This window comes from Poecile atricapillus, chromosome 9 (assembly GCF_030490865.1).
Source record: "Poecile atricapillus isolate bPoeAtr1 chromosome 9, bPoeAtr1.hap1, whole genome shotgun sequence".
NCBI lineage: Eukaryota > Metazoa > Chordata > Aves > Passeriformes > Paridae > Poecile > Poecile atricapillus.
Genome location: NC_081257.1, coordinates 10,116,812 through 10,137,153, shown reverse-complemented (window position 1 = coordinate 10,137,153; position 20,342 = coordinate 10,116,812). Strand labels below are relative to the sequence as shown.

At 61.6% G+C, this 20,342-nt stretch overlaps 1 protein-coding gene across 1 annotated transcript; it reads left to right on the top strand.

Moving 5' to 3' along the window:
- The first annotated feature begins 4,982 nt into the window (after positions 1-4,982).
- Positions 4,983-19,260, top strand: SLC38A3 (solute carrier family 38 member 3). The gene is made up of 16 exons (XM_058845238.1): positions 4,983-5,148; positions 12,442-12,593; positions 12,728-12,812; positions 12,906-13,021; positions 13,463-13,536; positions 13,616-13,708; positions 13,799-13,880; positions 14,440-14,522; positions 14,679-14,737; positions 15,191-15,364; positions 15,497-15,576; positions 16,165-16,265; positions 16,360-16,484; positions 16,839-16,983; positions 17,463-17,566; positions 17,673-19,260. The coding sequence occupies exons 2-16, from the start codon at positions 12,484-12,486 to the stop codon at positions 17,775-17,777; spliced, it is 1,536 nt and encodes a 511-aa protein (XP_058701221.1). The 5' UTR covers positions 4,983-5,148; positions 12,442-12,483; the 3' UTR covers positions 17,778-19,260.
- The last annotated feature ends 1,082 nt before the right edge of the window (positions 19,261-20,342 follow it).

The window sequence follows — 20,342 nt, the reverse complement described above, 5'->3', positions numbered from 1 at the left end:
AACAGCACCAGGTTTGGTCCACCCAAACACAGGGCTGGGGGGTGCCAGCAGGGACCCAGGGGTGCCTGCCAAGACCCAGCACCCGGTGCTCCCCAGCTCCCCCCTGGTTGGGGCAGGCACCCCGCCTTCCACCACTGGGGCAGCCCCGATGCTGTGGGACATGGCAGCCTGTCCTGAGTGCCTGCACGCCCTTTTGTGCTTCTCTCGCTGAATCCCATCCCTGATGGGCCATGAAAGGGCCTTTATGCCCTCTCCTCCTCATGGCTGGATCACACCCTACAGGAGCCTGTGGTGGACTGTCTAGCCCCAGGACTGACAGTCACCCCAGGCAGTGAGGGGGTTCAGGACAGCCCTACGGGTGCCTCTGTAGGGAGCCAGAGCAGACTGCCCTTTCACTGGGACTGCAGGGACCATATCTGCTCCTTGGTCAGCTCTGGACCAACCACAGTGCCCTGGGGAGAGGAGGGACATGGCTGTGGCCACGTCTCCATTTTTGGCCCAGTTATAAATAACTCTAAACAAGGATGCTACAGTTGTCTGGGCTGAAAGGTGTGCCTGGTCCTCCCCTGCTCCCCGGTCCCCAGCTCCCCAGCCATCTGCCACCCTGCTGCCCTGGCCCTGGGCAGTATGCCTGGCATTCCCTGGGGGCCTCCCAGCAGGCTCCCCACTCCCTGACAGCTTGCAGGAAGCTTGGAGATGAGCAGGAGAGCCCCTCCCCAGGGACTGGAGACCCCTCAGCACTGTCCCACATTTCCTCCCACTGCCCCATGCTGCACTGCTGGCATCACCTTGTGCCTCCTCAGAGGTTCTGGCAGCTGCCTGAGCTCTCTCCCTGTCCTCAGGAAGCCTGGGTGGCTGCAGTGTGAAATGCTGAGCTCCCTGTGGTGTGGAGGACCCTGAGGCTTGGGGAGCTGGTGGAAGGCAGATCCCAGCCCGGGGAGACCCAGGCCCTGTGCACATGGGAGTGTTCTCCTGTGAGCAGGGGTCCCCCTGCAGAGTGGAGCCGCATCACCATCTTGAGAGAGAATTGCCAGATCATCCCTCCAGCAGCTGATGGCACCCAACATCTCTTTGCCCACCCAAGAGAAAATACTGCTGGCCCCATGTCTGGCTTTCCAGTGGGATGTGGGGAGCAACAAAGCCCAGCAACTGGGGACACTGGGGAAACAAGCCAAGACTCAGGGGAGTTGGAAACTTGGTGCTGGATGTTTCAGCATCACAACTACTCGGGTTGGTTTGGCTTGAAAGGCATTTGAGTTGCATTTAAAGGCATTAAAGTCCTTGCTAAGTCCTTGCTTAATTACCTTAATGGCATTTAAGCCTTTGCTGCAGGATGGTCAGCCCACAGAAACAAAGCCCCTGGCCCTGGTGGGGCTGTGGGTGCTGCCAGTGGGGGTGGTGGGCACATGGCTGTCCTGCATGGGTGGCAGAGATGACCAGGCTGCCAGCAGGTGCCAGCACCTCTGGAGGGAACTGAAGGAACAGTCTCCCTGTGCCAATAGGAACAGTTTATTCCCACATTTTATGGCTCAGGGCATTCTGTCCTCAAGTGCTCCCAAGCAGCCATGGTGCTTGATGGGTTGGAGCTGGGGGAGCCTGTGTGGGTCCCTCCAAACCTCTCAGTGGCACAGGGAGAAGCATCAGGGTTACCCTGGGGCTCGTCCTCCAGTCCTTGGTTCCCAGATTGTGGCTTGGCAAGGAGGTGATCGAGCTCAGAGATAACCCACCCTTCAGGTCTGCTGAGCAGTGCTTTGCTTCTGGCTTCTGTAAAGTTAATTGGTTTCGAGGTTCCAGGAACAAACGAAGGAGAAAAACCCACTCTCCGATGTGCGGGATCATTGAATGCTCTCTGGTGAGTTATAATTGCAAATCATGTTTTGAAATCACATTAACCAATTAGCCCGTGTTGTTGTTGTGCCCTGCCACATGACAGCATGTGCCGCGAGGGAGGCGGCGGACAAGGGCAAGGGAGGGGGCCACCAGCTGCTCCCCAGCTCCTCTGTGTCCAGGCACAAGCTACCAGCACCGGGGTGCTTCTGTGGAGGGAGGGCTGGGGGGAGGAAGGCTCCAGCCCTGGACACGGCCTCGGGCAGGTGTCACTCCGGAGCCCACCCAGCCCATGCTGCTGGCCACAGGCATCCCTCTCCTCTTACAATCAGCATTCCTTTTGTGCCTCAGTCGCTTCGTGTTTGTGGGGTAGAGAGGGCAGTGGGGGTCTTGGAGCCCCTGTGTGTGTGCTGTGTCTGTGGGATGCCCAGTGATGGGGACCTGAGGCACCCACTGGAATTTTCCTGGAAAGGACAATCTCCGGGAGACTTCTTGCTTGGAAGGTCAAGGTGGTGGTGGGGGCACACTGCTTGGGCTGCAAATCTCACCATTATCTCTGCCGTATCTTCCTGCCATCTGGGCTCTGGGAACAGCGGGCAGTGGCAGGCAGCAGCAGGCAGCGGGCTCAAGGGCCGGGGGAGGAAGCCGAGCGTGACAAGGAGAGCGTGTCCTGGCCATACATGGCACCCTCTCCTTTGTGCCTGGGTCCTGGGCTGGCCTTGGCCGTGCTGTGACGTTTGAGGGGTTTTATGGGTTCACTTTAATCTTTGATCTCAAAGCACGACTGAAGGATAAGAAATAGGGCAGCTTTTGGCTGGGGGAAATGGTGAGAAAGCAAACCCCATGGAAGTGTGCTGAGGGCAAGGGCTCTGGCACAGCACTCGGCTCCCTGCCATTGGTGAGGCAGGATGCTGCTGGAGAGATGAGCCGTGCTGTGCCGTGCTCCCCTGAAGGCTCCTCACATACGGGAATCCAGCGTCAAACTTTCCAGCCAGCTGGAGAAAACCGCACGACTGCAATTTTGCAATCCACTGGAGCCCTGACACCACCGGAGCCATTGGTGAGGCTGGCCAGAGCTGTGCTGGGGAAGTGCTGGTGACCAGAGGGCTCAGGGGGCCGAGAGCAGGGTCGTAGCCCACTCCTCTCATGTTGCTCCTGTCTATGATGCCGGCCCGGCTGCACGAGCCTGCAGCTGCTGTGTGCCAACTGCAGGATGCTGGGACAGGCTTTGGGAGGTTTTGGGGACATCTTCACTCTCTTTTCCTCCTCTCCTCAGTGCTTTGATTTTCTGCAGAGCTTCAGCTTGACCGGGTGGAGCCCATGGCCTCTGCCCACCTGGAAAGTGGAAACACCAGAGAGGGGTGTCACATGCTGGACAAGAGAGGGGACAGTAAAAGGTTGACATGGCTGCATTTGTGCCACTTGCAGGGGAAGGGCATTTGGAGGCTGGGAAGGAGCAGACAGCCTCCGAGTCACTTCCCAGAGGTCCTCCAGCACGCTACCCCACAGCAGTCGCCACACCCTGTGCCATGGGGCTGCACCGCCTGTCCCTGTGCCCAGCACCTGTGCCGTGTTTGCTTATGGGGCGGAAGTTCTTGGCCGCCTTTTACAACCCTGGAGAGTTGCATTGCCACCCATCCCGGGACGTCTCTCCACAGGTGCCACGTGGCTGCTCCTGCCTTCACCAGAGCAGGGAAAGGGTTAAGCTGATGGCTTGAGGCCAGCCGTGCCCATCCTCTGGGTGCCTCTGGCTCCCCCGTCACACTGCCAAACCTGGCTGCCTCCAGTCCCCCGGCGTGCCAGCCAGCGCTGGTTCAGCACTTACGCATGCTGCTGTTATTAGAAATTAGTTAATGGATGTACGTCTCCAGCCAAAGGAGAGCGGCAGTAACAGGAGCCGCGGGATTGCCGGGAGCGTGAGGGCAGAGCCGCCACTGAATATTTAACATCCCTCGATGTCCAGGCGAGAGGGTGCCTCTTCTCCCGATGGCGACGCTCACTGCTGGCTGGCAAAGCCGTTTCCATCCCAGGCTGCCCGAGGCTTCGCAAGGATTTATGAAAGATATGCATTACACAAATAAAACCTTCCAGCAGCATGCGGAGCCATTCTGCCAGTGCACAGCAGCTAGGCAGGGCTTGCAGCTCAGCATGGGGGGGTGGGCGGAGTCCCAAGGGTGGACCCCCAAAATTTTCCTCTGAAGTAAAAGCTGGGCAGCACAGAGGAGCAGGAGGGAGTTTAGGGCTGACAGACTTTGTCAAGGGACAGGGAATCTTTGGGGACACAACTGGTGACTCATCAGAGCCCACGGCTCTCCCTAAAGCATGTGGGATGCACTTGGGAGAAATTTCCTCTTTGGGGAACTTGTATGAGGATTTGTGTCTTCATGGAAATAGACATCTTTCAGCTCAAGTGGGGAGGTTTGATGGAGACTGGAGGAGAGGGCTGGCCTGTCCCAGTTACTCGGGGTCATGATTCCACGTGGATTGTTTACTCCCAGTGTGCTGAGATGCTGGGGTGAGTGCTGCGAGGGCAGCAGGCGCCATGAGCAGGGCAGTCAGCTGGGCTGCTTTAACGTGGGAACAGCCTAAGCTTCCCAGGCCAGGGAGAGAATCTGACTGAAGGAGTGCAGCTGGGTGACCTGTCCCTGTCTAAGAGAGGGCAAAACCCTGTGCCCACACTCAACACATACTGGATTGAGCCCTCCAGGTAGATTAGAGCCACTGGCCCAGCCCTTTGGAAGCAGACACCGATCTCCATCAGGACAGGAGCCTGAGCTGCTGTAGGTAGGGATGCCCGGTGGGGTGTCAATACCTGGCAGGACAGGGATGCCCAATGTAATGATCGTGCCTAGAGGGGCACAGATCCCATGCAGTGGCCATGTGCGGTGCATTGGGGTTGCTTGGTGACGTACCTATTCCAGATAGGGCAGCGCTGTCTGGACACCGATGCCCAGTGGGGGATGATGCCTGGTGGGGGGATGATTCAGTTGCGGAGGTGATGCCCAGATGGACCCTGGTGCCCGCTGGGGCGGCGGTTCCCGGTGGGCGGCTGTGCCCGAGGAGCGGTGGTCCCGCCGGGGCGGGGCGGGGCGGGGCAGGGGTCGGTCGATGCGGAGCGGTCGCTCCACCCGCTCCCCAGCGCTCCTCCTGTGCCCCGGCGGAGAGGAGATTGGGAGCCTCCGCGCTGGGGGCGGGATCGGGTCCAGTTTAATCTCCGGCTCCGCCGGGATTACGGTCGCAGGATAGTCTCTAATCCGCAGCACCGGCCACCGGGGGCTGCTTGCCCCAGCCCGCAGCAAAGGCACCGCGGAGAGAGGGCAGGTAGGTCTCTCCGATCTCCCCTGCTGCTCTCACTCCCAAGCTCGTTGCCTTCTCCTCCTTGAAGCTCCGTGCTTGGAGGCTACCGGGTGCTCGGACCCCTCACCTCCCCTAATTCTCCTCTGCACCCCATCCAGTCCTTTCCGACCCGTCTTTCGCCGGCGCCGCTTTCCTCTCTCTCCTCCATTCCCTCCTCCTCCTCCCGGCTCCGGGCAGCACCGAGAAGACTCCGGGCAGGTGGCAGAGCCCCGGGGCTTTTTGCTTTGCTGTAGTCCTGCCACTTCCCGGAGGCTGGCACCTTCCCACGGGTGGGTGACAGATCCCGCGAGTGCAGGGGGAGGCAGAGCCCTGCCTGGGTACCCCAACACCCTGACACTGCCCCTGCCCGGACCGCGGTGCTGGGGGCTTCGGTGTGCAGCATTCCGCTGATACTCAGTGACACCAACCCCCAAACTCCCTTTACTTTCCCTTTTTTCTGCTTTAATTTTTAATCGCCCGTGGGAATGACATATGTTCCTGAAGGCTGGAAGTGCCTGTGGCCAGGATCGGGTGTCAGGGATGCCGGGGTGCCGAAGCAGGGGGCACGGGCAGGGAGAGTGATGCGGCCGTCAGGGGCACTGGGGCTGGCTGGGACCCGCGTGCGGTGATTCCATAGGCTGTGGTATTTATAGAGCCTAGCTGCCCGGGACAGCGGCGTGGAAAGCCAGGCAGCACATTGCGTTCCTGTCGGCCACGCGTGTCCTATGCCAGCCAGCACGGTGGCCCTCTCTGCCGTGCCAGCTGTGAAAGTCCCACTGGAGAGAACTCTTCCCCAGGGGAAAGTGGACCACAGCGGGTGGTTGCTGGACTTGGGGTCCCCAAGCTGAGCTGGCTCTGCAGTGGCATGGGTGAGACCGAGGACCTGGCAGGTCCCCAACAGGTGGGATGGCAGGGAAGCAGAACCCTGGCTGTCTGTGGAGGGCATGGCTGTGCCGAGCTGACGCGGAGGAGATGGGGAATTTTCCACTGGTGTTTGGACCGGGCCCAAGAAGAGGTGTTAGACCTGCCCGGTCCCTGTGGCTTCAAGGGGGTACCCCAGAGAAAGGCGCCTGTGCCTCGCAGCACTGCCCTGTCTCCCAGAACAGCGTGCCCGTGTGCCTTGGCTCTGGTGGCCAGGGATGCTGAGGGGCAGTGGGGCACTCCATTCCACTCGGGGGTGGCATGGGGGTGCGGGCACTGCAGGGGACCCTGGCTGAGGCACAAAGGGCCCCACAGCACCCGGCCGTGCTGCAGCTGTAATCACACGCCGGGGCCACGGCCACGGCAAACAAACAAGCACCGGCAGAGCCTATTTTCCTTGGCGCATGGGGATGGGGGGAAGGAGTGGAATCCCACGGGCTCCTTTGGAAGTGCAACCCTTGAGAAAACAGAGGCGGGTCGGGGACAGGACGGACCCCCATGCCCCCGGCTCTCCTCGCCGCGTGGGTCTCAGCCGCCGCGTGCCTCCCCAGCCGCTGACGCAGGTCTGGGACTGGCTGGGTCCCCCATGGCAGCGGGGCACAGCCAGCCCGGTCCTGCTGTCCCCGTGGAGCAAATGTCAGGCTGGTCCAATGGTGAGAGTGGCATGGCCGGGCACAGTGGTGGTGCCACGGGGCTAGGGCGAATCATGGCTCCTGATTGGTACGGGGGGCTGTGCTGGGGGTGCCGGAGGGACACGGGGCTGTGGCTGAGGCCAGTCCCTCCTGATGTCCCCAGCGCTGCCAGCAGCAAATGGCACCTTGGAGGTTTTGCTATTGACCCCTCTGTGTCATCCCGCTAAGGCTAGTTGTGTTTTGGGGAGTGTGAACTCCTGGAAAACATCTTGCTTCTAAGGCAAAACAAAACTGTAGAGGTGTGGTAGAAAACCTGACATGTCCTTTTCCAGGCACTGTCTGTCCATCAGTCTCTGCAGTGCCACTACCTGTGCCACCATCTTCCCTGGGTGGCCCTGCATTCCTGGAGGACAGTGTTTGAAGTTTAAAACAAAACCCATCATACAGTTTAGCGCTGACTGAGATGCTTTGGGCTCAAGCTGGTGTCTCAGCCAGCCTCCCCAAGAACCACACTGAGTGCCATTGGCCTTGTGCTGTGCCCACCCTGACCCCATCCCCAAGCTGCCAGCTGCTACCTGACCTTGTACCACATGGACTCAAGCTGGCAGGTGACAGCAACAGCCTGGACTGTCCCAGTGCTGGACATGACTCCCCTCACCTGGCCTCAGCTTCCTCACTGCTCTTCCCAGCTTGCCTCAGTACTGGTGCTTGGATGCTGAAGGATGTGACAGGATGGTGGTGGCTGATACCTGCAGTGCAGTCCCATCCTGGGTTGTGTGCCTGGCAGGTGATTCCATGGCTGAGCTGTGGCACTGGAAAACCCTCTCCATGGCTCCACCATGATGTTTGACTCCACCACCCCCTCTCCTGAACTGCTTTTCCCCTCCCTGGTGTGTCCCAAACCCTAGCACGTCCATTGCTGCAGGACAGTGGCCCCTGGCCAGCTCAGCTGTTGGCATATTCTCCAGGCAGGCACATTCCCAGGCTCAGGCAGAGCTGTTCCCCAGGACATAGGTGCCACTTGTGCTCTTAGAGGTAAGACCCTGGATGGACACTGCTGTCCACACAGTGCAACAGAGATGGCCAGAAGTGCCCACACAGGTGTTGGTGCTGCCAGAGCCCTGCTAGCCAGGACAGCAGCTTCCAGAGCCACTCGTTCCTACTTGTTGGTGCCAATCCTGCTCTGGCCGGAGCACCAGGGGAATTGCCTGACCTGAGGCTGAGCCATGGTGTGGCATTTGGGGCTGAGAGGTGAGCCCAGGAGCAGTGCCTACTCTACCCAGCTTGTGCTGGGGGCATGAGTGGGGCAGGCATGACAATCTGGTGGGGCTGTCATCTCCAGAGGATCTCAGGTGGAGCTATCTCAGGAGAATCTCCAGAAGATCTATTTGGGGAAGGTCTAGAGCAGGGCTATCCAGAGAGGTTCTCCAGCCACGCACCAGGTAGGTTGCCTTGAGCTGTCCTTTCCCACAGCTGCTGGGGTTCCCATGCCCATGTGGCTGCCCCCCGGAACATTTGCCCCAAAGCTGAGGTGCCTGGCCATCCCCTGAATGGCTGAATTTGCCTCTTTGGATGTCCTTTTCTCTGGGGGAGGTGGCACCCTGACACTGCCTTTGCTTTGCTGGGAGGTGGGGGGTGGAATACCACAGGTTAAAAACAGGTTTTGGTTGCTAATTTTAGGAAGAGAGGCTGGGGGGAAAGCTATTGGCTGTAAGTGCTTCAGGGGAAGGGCAGACCCTACTCCCAGGGCAGCTGTGGAGCGGGGCTCTCTGTGGAGGGCAAGGAAAGGGGGGGTTTCTCTGCTGTGTGCCCTGCTGGGGTCAATTTTCCTGGGGAGGGGTTGTCCAGGGACCACCCAGGTTTGGGCTGTTGCCCAGCTGTGCCTGTGTGCCCAAACACCCCTGTGCCCAAAGCAGTGCCAAAGGCTGACCAGGGACCCCAGGCTGGGGTCACGCTGGGCCCAGCAGCAGTGCTGGGGGTAACCCCAGGGCTGGGGCTGATGGCAGTGCAGAGAACACGAGTGGCATCCCTGCCCACTTGCCCATGCTGCCCATCTCTCTGGCAGGGCTCCGTCATCGGCACAGCCTCAGGGAATATGAGACCTGTGTGCCCAGCTCTGCTGAAACCTGAAGAGCCACCTGGGCGGGCGGGCAGGGGCGGGGGGGTGCCATCCCCCTGGCACACACCGGGAGCAGCAGCGGGATACCTGGCTGCCAGCACGCAGGCCGGCAGCTGCGGCAGGCTTGGCGCTAAAGCCGGATTACCACCCGGAATAGTCCCACAGCCCCAGCTGGGCCGGATTATAAAGGATTCATCTGCAAGGGAGAGGAGATGGGGAGGGAGTCTGCCCTGTGGGGGTCCCTGGCCTGGGGGAGCGCTCACCTGTCGCCAGGGAGAGCCTGTGCCTGTGCCTTCGGTCCCCACGGGTGGGAGCAGCGGGTGCTCACAGACGGGCGTTGTGGGCTGTGGGGGAATGGTGGGCCACGGCCCCCTGGGCTGGCGCTGCCTGGCATGGGCACGGCCGGCAGGACACTGTCCCCACGAGTGTCACACTGCCACCGGCACCGCTGCGGACTGTGCTGGGCCCGGGCTTGACGGAGGGAACTGGCACAGTGCAGGAGCCAGGCTCGCCCAGGGTGGTACACATCCTCCTGGCCACGTTGCCAGATGCAAGGGACCTCCCAGCCAACATATCAGATGGCATTGCCGACAGAGGTCCCCTGCTCTGCCCCCCGCTCCCGACTGTGCCTTGCTCCCGCTGGGATTTTCCACCTTTTAAATAAAGTCTGCGTGAAAGCGAGATGTGAGGCAGAGAGAGGGATGCAGTCCCTTCCGGATCTGAAACCCACACCATGGTGCCCCGGTCCCCGAGGAAGGCTGGCAGGGGGCCGGGGTGAGGCCAGGACTGCCCGTCTGCCAGAGCAGGGCAGGGATTTGGGAGCCCTGCTGCCCCACACACGTGTCCCCATCCCAGCGAGGGCGGGCAGGCGTCTGTGCTGGCCGGGACGCGGTGTGCGAGAGCAAACGCAGCCTCCCCTGAAGCGCAGACGTGGCCGGCGGGACGGTACGTGCCGTCCCACGCATCTGGCTCCGTGCTCCATCAGCACCAGGGCCCAGCTCAGGCTGCCTGGCCACACCGCAGTGCTGGTGAGGTGTCACCAAGGCCTGGGAGAGGTGGGAGATCTGGCTGCAGCGGGGCTGTCTCTGTCCTTGTGTCCCAGAGCCCAGGACACTGCACTCCAGGCAGCGGAGAGGCGCATGCCGGGAAATCGATGCAGCTTGCTCAGCACCCCCAGAAACGCGGCCCTGGGTGCCACAGCGGGGGGGTTCTGTGCCCATGCATGTGGGCAGGTCCACACCATCAAGCTGGGCAAGTGGGCACTGGGGCTGGTGGTCAGGAGTGGGATGTTGCCAGGCAGCATACCCAACACGGCAGTGAAGATGGCAGCATCCCATCTGTGTGGCACCCTGAGGAAGGAGATCCCTAAGGAGATGCTCTTTGCCCAGAGCAGAGGGTTCCCAACTAAGGTGGGCATGGTGAGGTGGTGAACCCACCAACCCCAGCCTGGAGGGGAACCAAGCCACCTCTTCAGGGCCACCCGTGACTCTGTATTTGTTGTTCTGCCTTATCGCAAGGCAAACAGCGGCAGGCAGGGCTCGCACTGCCCGATCGAATCGTCTCATGCTCCCTCCTCTTTCATCTCCCCCCTTGCCCTGGCCGCTGCCACTAGGAGACCCTGGCCGAGGGGCAAAGGCCAGGGCCAGCTGGGGAAGTGGCAGTGAGTGGTGCTGGGCCTTTGCCAGGGCTGTGCCAAGGCTGTGCCAGGGCTGCCCGGTGGGAGGAAGCGTCTGGGTGGCAGAGCGAAGCCCGGTGCATGCTGAATGAGTTCGGCCGTGCCGCTTGCTATTCTGAGAGACGCTTGGGGGAAGAAGTTGGTATTTCCTGAGCTGCCCAGAGAGGTGTAATTATAACCTGGGAGAAGAAAGGGGCTGCAGACGAGAGTGCCCAGCCTTCCTGGCGCCCGTGGAGGAGCGGGCAGGGGAGTGGGCAGCTCCTGCCTGCCACCAGCGGGATGCGGTGAAGCTCTGCCCGCAGGCAGCTCAGTGGCACTGGGGGGCTGAGGGAGGTGATGGAACATCACGGATCTGGTGCCCCCCCTCAGTCCCATACTGGGTGAGTGGTGGGTTCAGTGATGCCTGCCTGTGGTGGTGGGAAGGCGCAGAGTTAACGGTGGCTTTTGGACGTGCTGGCAGCCTTGTTCATGCCTGGATCCATCCCAAGCGGAGGCCTAGTGGAGGGGATAAATCATCACCCAGAGCCCGCCCTGCACTTCCCTCTCGTCCCCCGCATGTCTGAACCTTCTTGTTCTGGTCCCTGCTGGCCTGTGTCCTGCCTCAGTTTCCCCACCTGGCCGGGTGCTGCAGGCAGGGTGGCCCAAATATGTGCCCACCTCCCTGGGCCAACCTTTGGGGCTAGGCCCCCCTGGCAGTGCCAGCAGCCACTGAGTGGCCTGGGATGACCCTGCCAGGTCGTCTTTGTGGCCTGGATGGGCAGGAACAAGCAGGGCAGCAGCTCAGGAGACCGGAGGTGCTGGCACCCACACCCTGCCGTGTCATCCTTCCCTTGCGTGCCAGGAGGACTGCTGGACCCGACTGTGCTGTGGGAAGGCTCCTCAGATCTCTGGGGACACCAGTCCCCTGGGAGCATAAAGATGGGCATGTGCCCTGCTCAGCCCGTGGCGACCCCAGGCAGCGGGGTGGTGGGGCAGCAGCATCCTCCTGGGCTTGGGGACCGCGCTACATCCCAGCCGGCCTAACTTCCAGCTGGGTGGCACCGGCCCTTGGCTGGACATAGCCCCGGTGTGGAGCCCCCTGGCCAGCCGGACAAGACCCCAGCCCCTCGGGGCAGTGGGGGGTGGCGGGACCCTGCCCCGGCTGCCAGGCTGCCCCAGAAAGCCACCCTGTGCCGTTTCCCAGCGGGGCGGGGAGGGCCGAGGCTCGCACAGAGGCGGCTTTGTGCGGCGTGCCAAGGCGTCCCGCGCTCGGCAGCCCGGCCGCCTTCCCCTGCCAAGGAGCTGTCTCCCGGCCCCGCGCTCTTTCCTGCTCCGTTTGTCCAGCCCTGACGTGCCCCCGAGCCCCCCGCCTTGGCACCCCGGCAGCGGCGGGACGTGGGTGAGCCCTTCGCGCCCGGCAGCACCACGGGCTTTACAAAACGGTGGCTGGGGGGTCCCTGAGCTCCCTACCCCGTCCTCAGCCGCCCTCCCAAACACCCCCACTCGCCTGCTGGCATCCGTCTCCAGGAGGGGAAACTGAGTCATGGAGCTGAGAGCTGCGGGCAGGGGAGTGGAGGTGGGCAGGCGACGGGGATGGGGACTCCGGGGCTGGGTGCTGCTGTGCTGTGCTGTGAGCAAGGGAATGGGGTGGGCTGTGGGATGTTCGGCTGGGCAAGGGGACAATCCCACATTGGGACTCCAGTGGAATACTGGAGCTGGGGCTGAGTTCCATGGGACATTGTGTGCTGAGCGGGCAGAAGGGAGCAGCACAGCCACGGTGATGCCTGGCTCGGTGACCCTCTCATCCCTGGGTGCCTGTCCCTGCCGTGCCACCAGCGCTGGTACTGAGCCCAACTCCACTGTCCCTGGTGGAGGCAGGACTTGTGAGAGTCCAGGCCAGCCCCTCCGGCTCTCCTGCCCAGAGCTGAACCTCTGTTGCCTCCCTCTTGCAGAGCCTGAGTAGAGCCCATAACAAGCCCAGCTGTCTCCCAGCCATGGATACCACGAACGTGCCGCTCCAGGCTGAGATGGTGGAGCTGGTGCCCAATGGGAAGCACACGACTGCACTCACCACCTCCACTGTCCCCTCACTGGCAGGTGACAGGTAGGGGCCTCAGGGCAAGCGGCGGTGCCAGGGACTTGGGGGGTCCTCCAAGCTGCTCCCTGCCCTTGAGATACGAGCCAGTGCTGATGGCCCCTGTCTCTGCTTTGGCTTCACTCCTCTCCCTTCATGGACAGATTTGAGGAGAACCAGACTGGCGTGGCAGAGATGGAGGAGTTCCTGCCCCACGGTGCTGAGAAGAAACAAACACATTTCACTGATGTGAGTAGCAGCATGGGCACAGTGGTGGGGGTGGGATGGGGCAAGCTCCCAGTGTGACTGGTGCATCCCCTCCCTGATGTGTCCTGTGAACAGTTTGAGGGGAAGACGTCTTTCGGGATGTCCGTCTTCAATCTGAGCAATGCCATCATGGGCAGCGGCATCCTGGGGCTGGCCTATGCCATGGCCAACACCGGCATCATCCTCTTCCTGTGAGTGCCATGGGGGTATGGGAAGGGGTGTCCAGGTGTGGGGGGCTCCTCCAAGGGTATTACTGGGTGCAGGCAAGAAAGAAGTCTCTGATTTGGGGTGATGCAGGGACCAGTGTCCTGCTGGCTGAGCAATGCTTTTTGCTGGCATAAGTCTGCCTGCTCTGCTGAGTGCTGTGCCCCACTTGGGGGGAAGAGGAGGAGGGAGAAGGTTTGCCTTCCTTACTACAAAGTCAGACAAAGGACACGAGTGATGGCTCCTTTTGGGTGTGGAGACATGGACTGAATCTGCCCCATGAACACCCAAACTGGTGCTGAGGCAGGGGGGTGGTATCCTGCCAGGACAGCTACCCACAGGCAGAGCACATCTGCATGGGGTTTGCCCCACAGCCATGTCTGAGCCCTGTGCTGTGACCCACTGGTAACTGTGCTCTCCTCCTGCAGCTTCCTCCTCACAGCAGTGGCCCTGCTCTCCAGCTACTCCATCCACCTGCTGCTCAAGTCCTCGGGCATTGTGGGTGAGTGCCAAGTCCTCAGCAGGGCCATTCCAGGGGGTCCCATCCTGACTCTCACCCACCACGGCTCCCTGTCCCACAGGCATTCGCGCCTATGAGCAGCTGGGCTACCGAGCCTTTGGCACGCCGGGGAAGCTGGCTGCAGCCATCGCCATCACGCTGCAGAACATCGGAGGTGAGGATGGCGCTGGGGGGACGCGTCAGGGCTGGGGAGGGGATGGGATCAGAGAACACCAGTGCAGCAAGACCTCCTTCTGCCCTGCAGCCATGTCCAGCTACCTGTACATTGTCAAATCTGAAGTGCCTCTGGTCATCCAGACCTTCCTGAACCTGGAGGAGAAGACCACGTGAGTGCCTCCTGCCCACGCTGCCTGCGTGCCTTCCCCGGGCAGGCGCCGGGGCTCTGGCTCCAGCTGTGCAGCCCATGGCAGGGATTTACTATCATTAAGCCACTACTATTTTTGATAACTGTCAGTGCTGAATAAGCCCCTGGGTGAGATTAAACCGAGCTGAACTTCCAATCCCTGCTCCTCACATCCCCTTGGGATCAAGCTTTCCTCCTTGAGCAGAACCTGGGGCTGTGGGTGGGGGACTGGTTGGGTATAGGTCCCCCCACCCCATGCCCACATCCCCACTAGCAACTCTAGCCCTTGTGGGTGCACCACTGGGGGGGGAGACAGAACCCTAGCTGAAGGGCCCGAGGGATGCTGGCCTCAGGGGTCCCCAAGGATGCCATCTCAGGGGTCCCCAAGGATGTTAGCAGAGCAGGAATGCCAGCCTCAGGGGACACTAGTGCCCTTGGGATTTGCCAGCTTAAGGGTCCCTAGGAATGGCAGACGGGCCCCCCAGTGGCTGCCTCTGCCCCCTGTGCCCAGCAGGGGTGGTGAGCAGGCCCTCTGCTTCCAGGGACTGGTACATGAATGGCAACTACCTGGTGATCCTGGTTTCTGTCACCATTATCCTGCCCCTGGCCCTCATGAAACAGCTGGGTAAGTCAGGGAGATGCTACTCATGGCACAGGGGTCTGGCACCCTGGGTCTCCTGTGGGGTGATGGTGCCAGCCTGGATGTGCTGGGTAAGGAGGGGACACTTAGCCAGAGCAAGGGTCCCGCCCACACCCACCGGCCACTCTCCTCCCTCCCCAGGCTACCTTGGCTACGCCAGCGGCTTCTCCCTCAGCTGTATGGTCTTCTTCCTCATCTCGGTGAGCACCCGCTGGCACGTGCCGGTGCCTTGGGGTGCCAAGCATCCCTCCTGCCGGGGTGTGAGGCTGGGCTGGTTGCTGTGGGGACAGCAGAGGCAGCAGGGACAGCGAACGCTCGGGGCTGCAGAGACGCTGTGGCAGGGCTGTCAAGCTGCTGGGTTATTTTTGGCTGAAGGAACCGAATGTTGTGGAAAGGGAGAAGGGGAAGGTGCCGGGAGGGCATCTGCACATGTGGCCCCTCCACGTGCTGCTGCCTCGCTCTGTCCCACTGCCCACCCCTACAGGGACAGGCTGGGGGAACAGCATCGCCACAGGGCAGCACTAGCGAAGGGTGTCCCTTGGAGGGGTCCTGGCAGGGTCACTCTCCTGCTGGGCATGATGCTGGTGTGGGCAAGGTGTGCTGGGAGTTGGGGGCACCAAGAGCTGACTGTCCCCATGTCCCCATCACCCCAGGTCATCTACAAGAAGTTCCAGATCCCCTGCCCACTTCCGGAGCAGGAGGGGAACGTCACGGGCATCCTCAATGCCACCACTGTCAGCACTAGTGACTACCAGAATGGCTACACAGTCCTCCAGGCCCCTGAGCAGGACACTTGCACACCCAGCTTTTTCACCCTGAACTCACAGGTAAGGGCCTGGGATGACCCTTGAGGCTCTGGTTGAGCCCCCACCACGTGCACCCCATGAAGATGGGTGGTCCTGGTGCTGGCAGCACCTGCCACTGGACCCCCAGCAGTCAGTCGTGCTCCTCTCGCACAGACAGCGTACACCATCCCCATCATGGCCTTCGCCTTTGTCTGCCACCCTGAGGTCCTGCCCATCTACACCGAGCTGAAGGAGTGAGTCCTGGGTGGGGGCACCCACGGGGAGGGGTGGGCTTCATCCGGCACCCACCCAAAGGTGGTGCCATCCATGTGTGGGACCTGTGCTGGGGCATTGTGGGGAGGTGGGTGATACGACCCTGGGTGGGTGAGTGGGTGGGTGGATGGTGCCTGATAGGACCTGGGATGGGTGATCTCAGTTTCAGGAGGTGGGTGATCCAACCTGGGGTGGGTGGGCAGGTGGGTGGTAGTCAATATCACCCCCGGGAGATGGTGATACAAACCAGGGTGGGTGCTATCACCCCTGGGAGGTGTGTGATGCAACTCAGAATGGGTGGAGGGGTGTATGACCCCTGGGAGGTGGGTGCCATGATCCAGGGGTGGTGGTGTGACCCCTGAGATGTGGGGGCTGTAACCCAGAAAGGGTGGGTGGCTGGATGGTGGTGGATGATTCAACACACCACCCTGCCCAGAAAGGGGAACACAGCCCCTCTCTGGACATCCCACACACACCCCAGAGTGTTCTGGCATCACCCCTCCTCACTGGGTGGGTGCTTGGTGTCAGTGTCTGCCATGGGGCTGTGCTGAGCCCACCGTGTCCTGCAGCCCCTCCAAGAAGAAGATGCAGTGCATCTCCAACATCTCCATCATGGTCATGTACCTCATGTACTTCTTGGCTGCCCTCTTTGGCTACCTCACGTTTTACGGTGAGCCTCGGGGAGAGGGCTGGGGCTGGCACACCTGTGCCAGGGGGGTGGTGGCGCTGAGGCTCACCCAGGGGCTCCTTGATGGTGTTCGCAGACCGTGTGGAGTCAGAGCTGCTGCACACGTACAACAAGGTGGACCCCTTTGATGTGCTCATCCTGTGTGTGCGCGTGGCTGTGCTGACAGCTGTCACCCTCACCGTCCCCATCGTACTCTTCCCGGTGAGTGACCACACAGGAATGCCAGGTGGTTTCAGCACTAGGCTTTGAGAAGGGAAACCGAGGCACTGATGAAGACAGGGATCGGGGAACAAAACATTCTGGGTGCCAGGAACAGGGCTGGGGCAGAGGCAGGGGTGATGGAGCAGAGGCAGGACCACAGGGACAAGGCTGTGAAGCGGTGACAGGGACCAGGGGCATCAGGGTCAGAGCCTGGCAAGGGAAAGGGGTGATGGTGATCTGCAGTGCCATAGGGATAGGGCTGGAATAGGGGTGATGGGGACCAGCAGGACTGCAGTGACAGGGTATGGGTCCTGGCTCCAAGGATGCAGTGTGATACCCTGTCCCTGTCCCCAGGTACGTCGGGCCATCCAGCAGATGCTGTTCCAAGGGAAAGACTTCAGCTGGATCCGCCACATCGCCATTGCTGTAATCCTGCTGACCTTCATCAACCTCCTCGTCATCTTTGCCCCCTCCATTCTGGGCATCTTCGGCTTGATTGGTGGGTGGCAGTGCCCTGCTTCTGTCCCTCCTTGATCATGGGGTGTTGCAGCAGCATGCCAGACTCTGTCCTGATTGGTGCTCGACTTTGACTGACCCTCCTGTGCCTCAGTTTCCCCTTCTCACCACACCAGGAGCAGGTGGCTGTGTGAATCCCCCATCCCATCCCATCCCATCCCTGTCCTGGCAGGCTGTTTCCCACAGCGCAGTGCCGGCACTTGCTCTTCCCCTGCGTGTTTCCCTTCATCCCCCCAGGCAGGCTCCCCCCGCTCAGCACTCAGCTCGGTGCCAGGGCCTGGGCTGCGGGAGGGGTGTGGGGACAGTGCCAGCACACCGCGTCCTGAGTTCCTGGAAGGCTTTGCCAGTACTGGGGGGGCAAGGAGGGGGTGGGGGTGGATAGGACCTGTCCTGGCAGTGGGGCTGGCAGGGCTGAGCTGCAGGGTGGGAGGCCCCTGCCCACTCTGTCCCTGTCTGCTCCAGGTGCCACCTCCGCTCCCTGCCTCATCTTCATCTTCCCTGCCATCTTCTACATCCGCATCATGCCCAAGGACAAGGAGCCGCTGCGCTCCACCCCCAAAATATTGGTAAGCATGGGAAGGGGTACAAGGATGGGGACAGGCATGGGGTTCTGAGGCTGCCTGGGAACCCTGTTGCCTTGGCCGTCCCTGAGTCACTTCCTTGTCCCCACAGGCTGCCTGCTTTGCCCTCCTCGGGGTGGTCTTCATGATCATGAGCTTGAGCTTCATCATCATCGACTGGGCCACGGGTGGGGGGAAGAGCGGCGGCAGCCACTAGCCACAACCGGATGCCCACGCCAACCTCCCCCCCCACCCACCTGGTGCCCCAGGGAGAGCCGACCCCGGGCTCAGCCCCCATGCTGCAGCCCCACCAGGATTCCCTGGGGACTTCCGCTGTTGCTGTCCGTCACCTGTGGTGATGGTGAGAGGGCATGAGCCATGGCAGGCATGGAGACTCCTCAACCTGTGTCCGGGATGGGGCAGTGAGCCCGGGGCAGGTCCTGTGCCCCCAGCCACTCCAGCGGGCACCCTCCCTGCTCTGCGCCTCAGTTTCCCCATCTGTAAAATGGGGAGAATAATACTGCCCTACCTCACCTGGAGCTGACTGTCAGGTGGAGCTTTTCTGCACCCCAAGAGCCGCCAGCAGCAGACACTGCCAGGGGTGCAGGGCACTGCCTGCCGTGGGGACAGAGGACCGGGCACTTTCCTGGTCCCCCCCAGATAGCATCAAGAGCCTGCTGAACAGTGTCCGTGGGGGCTGGAATCCAGCATGGCAGTTGGACCTGTGACAGCACCTGTGCCCAAGCCACCTGCCATCTCCCCTGCCATCCCCCCATCCCTAAAGAGATGCCAGCCACTGCCTTGGCATCACGGGGGCACCCTGGTCCCTGTGGGCAAATGTGGTCCTCATGCTGTGGCTGGTGGTAGCCAGCCTGCTGCTCCTGAGCCAGCCAGGGGAACTCTTGGCTCCTGGTGCCTGTGGATGGGACCCTGCTGACCCCTGGGCCCTGTATGGGGCCAGCTGCATTGCTCCAGGGAGGTGGCATACATGCCATGGGCTCTGCATTAACTGGCATCCTGCCATGCTGCAGCTCAGCTGCTGGGGGCCTGGTGCACCCGAGGGGCACGAGGGGGGCTTGGGGTCTGGGGGCAGCATTCACTGGGGGCAAGCTCAGGGCTCTGGAGGCGCCCCTTGTCTGCATGCCCGGATGCCAGGGTGATGGGCACCCCAGAAACCCAAGCTGTCCCTGCTTCCCTGGGCCAGCACTCAGACCCCCACAGCCCTCACCCATCCATCCACCCATCCATCAATCCATCCATGCCGCTGGGATGCCCCAAACCATGCCAAAACCCGGAGAGCGGCTCTCCCACCCCCGCCTCCCCTCCCAGTACAGAGGGCAGCCGGGCAGGGTGGGCAGCACAGGATTGGGGGGGTCTGTCCTGCGGCAAAGTATATAAGAGACGTATTTTTTTATGAGGTGGTGGAGGCTGGGATGCTTTTTATAAATACTGTACATAAGAGTAGATCTTTTTTAATGTGTTGCGTTGCTCTGGGTAGCTCTGTATAATGTACATATCATATGGGGGGGAACCACCACGGACCCTCACCATCATCCCGAGTCTGTCGGCTGCAGAGTGGCTCTGCTGTTCCTGTCACCAGCCTGGCTGCCCCAGGGCCACCCCTGACACTTGTAAATTATTGGTGGGGATGATGCTGGTGATGGCGGCAGGCCAGAGGTGAGAATAAAGATGTGAATGTGCCCAGGTCTCGGGCATCACTGGGGCGGGTGAGGTGCTGGCATGCAGGCTGGCATCTGACACATGGCATCCTGAGGGTCATGGACAGACACATGCCATATGGGTGCACAGATGTGCATGAGGACAGCAGGGACACAGACATGCAGGGTTAGTGTACACAGATGAAGAGCAGGACAGCACAGACACACGGACATGGGTGTGTGGGGACCCCCATGGGAGCAGGGCCCCTGTGGGAGTTAGACCCTGGGGAAACAGGACCCTGAGGGAGTGGGATCCCTGGGGAACAAGACACCTGTGAGAGCAGAATCCCCTTGAGGACAATGAAACACATGTGGGAGCGAGGCCCTGGGAAGTGGGACTCCTGAGGAATGGGATATGTGGGAGCAAGAACCCCAGTAAGTGCCATGGCAGCAGCAGCCCTGGAGACTGGGGAAGGGCTCCAGGGAAGCAGCACTGGGGCATCTTGTGCCTGGTGCCAGGGCAGTGGGTTGCCCCTCAGAGCCAGTCCCCCAGCCCTCGTCCATCGCGCAGTGTGGGTGAGCCCCCCCAGCCCTGGCCCCTCGCTCCCCTCCGCCGGCCCCAGGCCTGGGCTCAGTGCCAGCTCGTTAGCGAAGCCTTATTAGCACGGCAGCCTGCTCCCACGGGAACAGCCCTGCTCCCACCACACCAGGCCCACGGGCACAGGCCTGCAGACCCCACGGGAGATGCTGTATCCCTTACCCTGGAATTCTGAGTTAAAAGCATCCCTGGCTGCCCTCATCCTGCTCAGTTGGTGGCAGTGGCGGTGTGTGGAGGGGCTGCAGGGCCTGGGCAGGCATGAGGCACTGCTGTGGGGCTAGCATGGAGGGAGGGTGGCTACCTGGGCATGGGCCAGGCCTGTGGGTCAGTGGGCACACCTGGCCCCCTCCTCAGGAAGGGTGTGGGGGGGTCTAGTTTCTAAGGGAGCATCTCTGGGAGTTGGGCGTGGGGCAAGTGCCTAAGGGACCCGCTGTCCTGGGAGAGATCTGGAGATGCCCCACCCTGCCCAGTCCCTCATCACAGGCACCCCCAGCACCTGCCAAGGGGCTCCCTCCTCCAGCGGCAG

Bases quoted from the DNA above. Each gene is read 5' to 3' on its own strand.
- SLC38A3 (XM_058845238.1), top strand. From the start codon at position 12,484: ATGGATACCACGAACGTGCCGCTCCAGGCTGAGATGGTGGAGCTGGTG. The intron at 13,881-14,439 runs GTGAGTGCCTCC...CTCTGCTTCCAG, and splicing joins AACCTGGAGGAGAAGACCAC to GGACTGGTACATGAATGGCA. The intron at 16,266-16,359 runs GTGAGCCTCGGG...TGGTGTTCGCAG, and splicing joins TGGCTACCTCACGTTTTACG to ACCGTGTGGAGTCAGAGCTG.